At 37.7% G+C, this 8705-nt stretch overlaps 1 protein-coding gene across 1 annotated transcript; it reads left to right on the plus strand.

Moving 5' to 3' along the window:
* Positions 1-3752: 3752 nt before the first annotated feature.
* Positions 3753-5452, plus strand: LOC107601093 (coiled-coil domain-containing protein 85B-like). Its single transcript, XM_016293113.1, has 2 exons — positions 3753-4164; positions 4275-5452. Exon 2 carries the CDS (start codon positions 4435-4437, stop codon positions 5035-5037), a length of 603 nt encoding a protein of 200 aa, XP_016148599.1. The 5' UTR covers positions 3753-4164; positions 4275-4434; the 3' UTR covers positions 5038-5452.
* Positions 5453-8705: the final 3253 nt, after the last annotated feature.

Below are 8705 nucleotides of genomic sequence, written 5' to 3' on the forward strand. Positions count from 1 at the left end.
TATATATATATATATATATATATTATATTACAATTTAAAAGAACGGTTTTCTATTTTAATATATTGTAAAATGTAATTTATTCCTGTGACGCAAAGCTGAATTTTCAGCATCATTACTCCAGTCTTCAGTGTCACACGATCTTCAGAAATGAATCAGTTCACAGACTGGTCTGCATAAAATGATTATTTATGATTATTATTATTATTATTATTATGTAGAAATTCACAAATGTTAAAATGTGCATTTTTTTGTTTTTTTTTCATTGAGTTACTGATGCCATTGTAAATGTGCTATTTCTTAATTATGTCCACGAGTGAACCTATCCAATAATAGGAGGATTACTGAGATAAACTGAGTAGCATTTGTCTTGTCATGTGATCTCAACATGACGGTTCCCACGTGGAGACGTGCCCCGTCAAATAATATAGTAATGTTCAATAGCACTATTAATTTATTTATGAATAAAACTTTGTAATGAGGGGAAAACTGACTTAAGCCTATGTACTATATAAACATCTAACAGATTTTGGATTTGTTGGGGATCAAGGCTGTCAGTAAAGCGTGTGGGTTAATACAAAGAGCGATCCAGCTGACATGTGTCGCAGCTCCAGGTGTTTCTTTGATTCATGTTCGACGTATCAAATGTGCTGTTTGTTTTTGCAGGCATCATGATTCAGATTGTATTGCCGGTCTGAGGCGCGTGAAATGCAGGAGTGCCACCTAAAGGCAGCCGGAGGTAGAGCGCACTGCTGCTGCCACCTCTTTATTCTGTGGACGTTAGAGTGAGTGGGTGGTGTGTGTACTGACAGAGAAAGCAGATGTTCACTGCTTTTGGAAGACACACAAAGTACTCAGAGAGAGAGAGAGAGATGGGTGAAGAGAGAGGGAGACGAATCAATGAAGATGTTATAAAAAAGAGTAGAACCTTTTTATGATGGATTTCCGTTAAGCCGCAGGTGAAAATGAGAAAGTATGCCACTGATACACCGTCTCTTTACATCTGCACAGACTCATCACAACCCTGAATGGAAGAAAAGAAAAACAGAAACAAAACAAGAGGGGAAAAGACAAAGATATCATAGGAAATTCAGTGCAATTTCCATGACCTCATTCAAGGTAAAACAGGACAGAGATTTAAAGTAATACTGACTTATTACCTCTCGCACCACTATATACACTTTTAGGCAATATACAGCTCAGTTATAAAACAGAAACGTCTAGTCCTGGATGCGGTTTTTCATCTTTGCTCATGGGGATTCATATGGCATTCAAGTGAAGTCAGAATGATCATTTATAGGTTGAGTGCACAAAAACGCCCCTATAAAGTCATAATTACCAGTGGGAAACTCGTTGCTTTCTTTAAAGGCATGAATGGAAGTTGCAATCATCTTTTCTTCCTTATTGGGACGTATATCTGAGTGAAATGGCTTCTTGAATGAAAAAAAAAAATGTTGGACAAGAATTGATTTTGTCCATTGGATCGTTGACGATTGCTAATTGGTTGCTGGAGGGCAGAGGTTATATATTAATGTATCAGATAAATATGTATCAGATGTACTAGTAATAATGATCTGATAAATAATTTAAAATAAACACTACAATATTCTATAAACCACCCCAATGAGTTGGGAGTATGTTGAATAAACTTACTGTGCAATTTAGTGTGTACACATTTTGTGTGCTGTTAATGAAAATCAGTGACTGATAAAATACTACTCATTTATGTTGACAAAGAGGTGTGCAACGAAACTACATATCACACCATAAAATAAAAACCAATTACACACCAAATGTGCATGCTTTGCTCTTCATTATGTTGCATTAAGACTAAAAAAGCTTAATGTCTGTGTCAGGAATAAAGAACAGGGCGAATTATCCAGTGTAACGGATCACATTATAGTAGTTATGTTATTGTTAGCTAAAACGAATACTATTAAGAATCATGGTAACACTTTACTATAAGGTTCCATTAGTTAATGTTAGTTAATGTATTGACTAACATTAACAAACAATGAACAATACATTACAGTATTTTATTATTTTTTTCAAGTTACATCATTCGTCGTTCATTGTTAGTTCATGTTAATTCACAGTGCATTAACTAATGTTAACAAGCACACTTTTTGATTTTAATAATGCATTAGTAAATGCTGAGATTAGCATCAACTAAGATTAAAAAATGCTGTAGAATTATTGTTCATTCTTAGTTCATGTTAACTGAAGTAGTTCTAACCAATGCAAACTAATGACCCTTATTGTAAATTGTTACCAGAATCATTTTTGGTAATTGAAATAAGGCTAAACTAAAATACAATATAAATATTAGATGAAAACCTTAAAGGGTTAGTTCACCCAGAAATTCTGTCATTAATTACTCACCCTCATGTCGTTCTAAACCCGTAAGACCTTCGTTCATCTTCGGAACACAAATTAAGATATTTTTGATGGAATCTGAGAGCTGTCTGACCCTGCATAGACAGCAACGCAACTGAAATGTTCCCAAGTCCAGAAACGTAGCAAGGAGATCTGTAAAATAATCCATGTGACATCAGTGGTTCATCCGCAATTTTACGAAGCTACGAGAATACTTTTTGTGCGCAAAAGAAAAAAAATAATGACTTTTTTCAACAATTCGTCATCTCCGCATCACCCTGGTGCCATTTTGGAGAATATCAGCTGGACGTAAACAGCGTATGCTGTTCTGTGTCAGCTGTGTCACGCCGGATCTGTTTCCTACATTGTTTGCGCTTTGATTTGAATGATAACAACATATCCGCGTGACGCAGCTTTTTTCGGGTCTTTTTTCTTTTGCGCACAAAAAGTATTCTCGTAGCTTCGTATAATTGCGAATGAACCACTGATGTCACATGGATTATTTTACAGATCACCTTGCTACGTTTCTGGACTTGGGAACATTTCAGTTGCATTGCTGTCTATGCAGGGTCAGACGGCTCTCAGATTCCATCAAAAAATATCTTAATTTGTGTTCCGAAGATGAACGAAGGTCTTACAGGGTTTGAAACGACATGAGGGTGAGTAATTAATGACAGAATTTTCATTTTTGGGTGAACTATCCCTTTAACTCTCATTGAAATCCACCAAAGGGCACAAGTATATATTTTCAACACTGCTGCACCTCTCCCCTATTGTCTTGCATGCCGTTGTTCACCCCTCCCTCTCGTTTATCCGAAACTGTGGCCTGTTTCCATTCTCACTCCAGCAACCCCCCTCTCACCCCAGGCCTTGGTTAACACCCCACATTGTTATGTCCTCGTGCTAGCAATTGTGCTGGAGAGCAGGGCGGAAGGATGTGGCTAAATACCTCGGCTTAAAGTAGAGAAAAAGCTTTTGTCACCCTTTCCGTTAGTTTTGTGTGTGTCCCGTGTGTATGCAGTCTCATCTAGACCTCATTTCAACATAAACATGTGTTATTAATATCCTTTGCTATGTATCTTCAGTGTGTTATAGGAGTATGGCGAGCTTTAGACATTAGAAACAGCTGTGAGAGGAGAACTCACTCACTATCCAGGATACAGTACGGATTTTTACGGTAAGGGAAGAGGGGAGGGGGCGAAGAAGGGAAGGGAGGAGAGCAGGAGATGGGGAAAGACATCACTGCCTCCCCAACCACCACCACCATCGCCAAAGGAAACACTGTAATCTCAAGGAACATCAACGAATTCCTCAGGAATCACCACGAAGGCAGCCACAATACATTTCAGCGTCGTTCATTCAGATTATCCGACATTGTTTATTTGTAAAACCGACCAATCGCATGCAGCACTAGTAGCCTATATCCAGCCTGTCCTACATTTCGACTTATTTATTTCTTTTTCATATTTACAACGCGTTTTATGCGAACGCAAGCGATTGGAATTTTTTATTTTTTTTGCCTATTTAGACACTAAGTAGCTCCGTGGTTGTTCACTGGAGTGCACTGGAAATGCTTTAGGGCGGGGAGAGACGGATGCGGACGGACATTGTGATCCCTGATAATACAGAAGAGGAGAGATGCTCCACGGGGATTATTTTAAACCTCCGTGTTGACCTCTCATCCCAACCCGAGGAGCAGGAACAAACACGATTGTGCTTCAGTGATTCCCAGAAGCTAAATACTGAGAAATAAATGCTGCCAATTACAATTTAAAGCACCGAGGAGAGAGGTAGGCCTGTTTAGTGTGTTACAATCAGGACGTGTTTGATATTTTAATCGTTAAACATGACAAAAAAAACAGTTTGCATATAAGAATTGTGTGTTTTCCCCTTATTATAGGTTATAAATAGCATTGCGAAGAGGAAATGGAGCGTTTTCTTCGTGCATGGATGAGGAATGTTGCGATCCATTTAAAGTGACAGACATCTCATGTGCCTCGTAATAGTTATTTTATGGTTTAACCGCTGTAATAACAATTGACGGTGTATTTGTGTACAATATGGGGAGCGACAGTGAAATACTGAACCGGGAGCTGTCAAAGATGTCCGATGAAGACTTGCTGGCTTGTTCTAAGGAAGAGCTGGTGAGTCGACTCCGCAAAGAAGAATCGGAAAAGATGTCCGCTCTCATACAGCGCGGTCGATTAATCAAGGAGGTCAATAAACAACTGCAGGGACATCTGCTTGAAATCAGGGAACTCAAAGTCATCAACCAGAGGCTGCAAGAGGAGAACCAGGAACTTCGGGATTTGTGCTGCTTTCTGGACGACGACCGTCTGAAAGTGAAGAAGCTCGCCCGTGAGTGGCAACTATTCGGCCATCACTCTGCTAAAGTGATGCGCGAGGACCTCGGCGGATACCTCAAGAAGCTCGCCGACCTGGAGCGGATGCAGGACGGTCTGGTGAAGGAGAACCTAGATCTGAAGGAACTTTGTTTGGTGCTCGAGGAAGAGTGCGTGAGCAGAAGTGATTCCAGCCCGGGTGGCTCCACGGATCTCAACATACCGTGTATGGTGGCCCGGGACGTGGGCGACGGGAGCTCCAGCACCGGGAGTGTTGGCAGTCCAGACCAGCTGCACTTGGTGTGTTCACCAGATGACTGAAGGAGAGGAGCAGAGCCATATTACTTTACCCTTCTCTCTTGATGATGAGACTTTTTATGTCTACTACAGTAGTTTACATTTTCTGACAATGACATCTCAGCTATTTCAGTGGAAATAGACCAAGACTTCTAAAGTAGGCTAGTTTACTCATGGCCTTTTGATGCCATAATACAGTTTCTCTATATTTCATTGATTAACATTTTATAGTTGGCAGACCTTTAACACTTGATTGAAATTGTTGGGTGCCAGGCAAAACAGAATTATTTTTAAGCTTTAAGGTGACAGCCTAAGGTCGTCCAGCTTAAATGGATAGTTCGCACAGAAATGAAAGTATTGTCATATTTACTCCCCCTGATGTTGTTCCAAACCTGTATGACTTTCTACTGTGGAATACAAAAGAAGTTGTGTTGAAGAATTTTTATTTTGAACAACAATTTTATCCATACAGTAAAAGTCCGTGGTGTCTAAAGCAGAATTGGACTCTATTGACTTTTATCATGTGGACCAGTGATTTGCAAACCCCTGGGGGGCTTTAAGGGAACTGCAAGGAGTTTGTGAGTGGATGACAAGCGAATAGCTAATTAAATAATAAAAATTTAAATAAATACATTTAAAATATAAACAGTCAAAAGTAATACTAAATAACACATTTCGGCAAAACATATGTGACCCTGGGCCACAAAACCAGTCATAAGGGTAATTTTTTTGAAATTGATATTTTTACATCATCTGAAAGCTGAATAAATAAGCTTTCCATTTATGTATGTATGTTTGTTAGGATAGGACCGTATTTAGTTGAGATACAACTATTTGAAAATCTGTAATCTGAGGGTGCAAAAAAATCTAAATAAATATTGAGAAAATCGCCTTTAAAGTTCTTAGCAATGCATATTACTAATCAAAAATTAAGTTTTGGTATATTTACGGTAGGAGATGTAGAAAAAATCTTCATGGAACATGATCTTTACTTCATATCCTAATGATTTTTGGCATAAAAGAAAAATTGATACTTTTGCCCCATACAATGTATTTTTGGCTGTTGCTACAAATATACCCGTGCTACTTATGACTGGTTTTGTGGTCCAGGGTCATATATATTTTATTTGCTTACCTGCATGTCAGAGAACCTGTGGACATCATGTGAATTAGCTGTTAAATTATAAAAGTATTAACTAAGGGGGTACTTAGTGAATGGTCAAAGTTGTTTTAGGTCAATTTTGTTCAGCTGCATGGCAAAAATATAAAAATTGGGGAATAACTGGTATGGACAAAAACACTGAGGCATTTTTCAGAATATCTTCTTTTGTGTTCCGCAGAAGAAAGTCATACAGGTTTGCAAGGAATGTAAATAAATCATTTTTGATTTACTTTCTTTTTAAGATGGTAGGTTTGTTTTTGGAAGATGGTGACTGGTTTCTACCTGGTCTAAGCTAGTCGAAAACTATTTTGACCAAGATGGCCAATTGGCCTTGGACAGCTTGAACGTTCTAGAAAGCATCCACCATGTTCCAAAAGCTTCAGATTTTCCAGCAGGCCTATTTATTGTATTAGTAGCATTATTTGAATGTATGATTTTCCAAGTGTTGCAGGAATGTTTCCTCTTATCTCTTACAGGGGTTGTAGATAGGGGCAAAATATTTAGTTTTGGGGTTGACATTTTAAACAACATAGGGAGAAACTAACCATACTGCTAACTTGTACCAGGTTTTACTGTGCACTGATCTGTTCACGTGCTGATGTTTCTCCAACAATGCACTATGACAGGGCTGCAATGAATCTTGAATCTTTAGAGATTCACATTTTTACTGATTAGAGCCATATACCATGTAGTGATCTGTTTAAGATCATTTACAAAAAGCACTGAATCTTTTTCAGCAATGGAGAGGAAATGGTAGTATCAAAGGATTGTGGTAAGCAAAGCCTCCATTGTAAGCAGATCAGATTTTTTTTGACGTAATATGGCTATATCATGGAGGCCCAAGAATGATTCACTGGAAATGCACGTTACTAGACCACTTTTTTACAATATGAGATCTTTTCTTGTTTGTTTTGAACTGGACAGTATAATTCACTAGATGTAGTGATGTGTGCTCCACTAAACTGTTGCTGTGCTGTGCACTGAATCCAAAATGAACTATCTTTTGCATTAACCCCACTTTAATTACACAGCTGTACAAAGCTTTTTGTGTTCAGTTGTTGCTTTGACAAGACTTTAATTAATATACACTGAATTGACACTGATGTTTGGAGGGGAAAACATTGACATGTAGTTTTAATATTATTGTGCTAGATATTGTTATTATTATAGTCATTTTTGTTGTATTTGCTGCATACTACAAGACCCTCCTACATAGTATTGTTCTGTTGTACATGTTTTAAATCCAAATATATGATCAGTATTATTTCTATGACTGCAGTTTTATAGCTACAAGACCCAGCTCTCTGATTGGTTAGCATTTGCTTTGTTTCAGGCTATGCTCATTGTGAGTGAGATAGCTTTAAATACACTTGACTGACACACCATGTTCTTGTCTTTTTTCCTCATGCTTTCACTCTGCATGAATATATATATATATATATATATATATATATATATATATATATATAAAGAAATGTTGATAGTTAATTGTTTTTAGAAAGGCCTTTTAATTTAATTCTAAATGCATCCCCCTTCAGGTCAGGGTACATGTGTCTTTCTGCTGTGAAATGTGTAATGGCTTTTTAAGGAACACGTGCACATCTCTCAATCATCATTGTATTGTGTTGCACAATGAAAACTATGGAGCTTTGATCATAAAACCAAGCATTTATCATCTTACGGAGATATATTATATTGACAATGGTTAGTTATGTGCATTTTATGTAAGTAGCCGGTTATACTGTTATAAAGCTCTCATTGATTTACATTACAAGCTATCAGAATTTCATCATACTATTTGGCCATATAAATCTAATTAACTTCACAAAATTGCATATTTTTGCTCAGTTTGGGCCTCTGAATAAAACTGAGGTGTTTTTTTCCTCTTCGAATGTGAGTACCATATTCTCCTATGTCAAGCTATATGCCATAAAATCCTGATTTATAAAATATAATACTCAATATCCCAGCTAACTGGGAACGTTCTAAGAACTTTGGTTAACATTCTGGCAATGTTCTCTTAAAGGGGTCATATGATGCTATTTTGCGAGCTTCAGCTTTCAAAGTAAATATCAAGACAGTTAATGTCGTTAGTTTTACCATCAGTTCAACAGAGTCGCGTGACAGACACAGTGATGATCCAGTACACAAGCCCCGGTTAAGACAGCTGACGTGCTATGATTTCTGACAGGCAGTTCACTCTCCTGTGATGTGACCCTGTTCCCCTCACACACACACACACACACAATGCGTTACTCTGCGCTGCACAAAACTCTGCATTTGAACAGTCAAAAGCAAATACTTAAACTAATAACAAAACATACTTACATTCGCTGATTCAGAAGCGCCAGATTGTCATAGCAAAGTCGAAATTGACCCTTTTTTTATTTTTAGAAATAGCCTTTGTGCACAGCCAGCCTCGTACTCTTCTAGGTTCAAAAAACTGTCATCCATAAAATGCGTTGCACAAATTCGAACATCTGGGTTGTGCTGTTCTGTTGTAAATAAATCTTAACCAATGATTCCTAAT

Source organism: Sinocyclocheilus grahami, unplaced genomic scaffold, assembly GCF_001515645.1.
Source record: "Sinocyclocheilus grahami isolate Dianchi unplaced genomic scaffold, SAMN03320097.WGS_v1.1 scaffold299.1, whole genome shotgun sequence".
Taxonomy (NCBI): Eukaryota; Metazoa; Chordata; class Actinopteri; order Cypriniformes; family Cyprinidae; genus Sinocyclocheilus; species Sinocyclocheilus grahami.

Coding starts and splice junctions, on each gene's coding strand:
- LOC107601093 (XM_016293113.1), top strand. CDS start 4,435: ATGGGGAGCGACAGTGAAATACTGAACCGGGAGCTGTCAAAGATGTCC.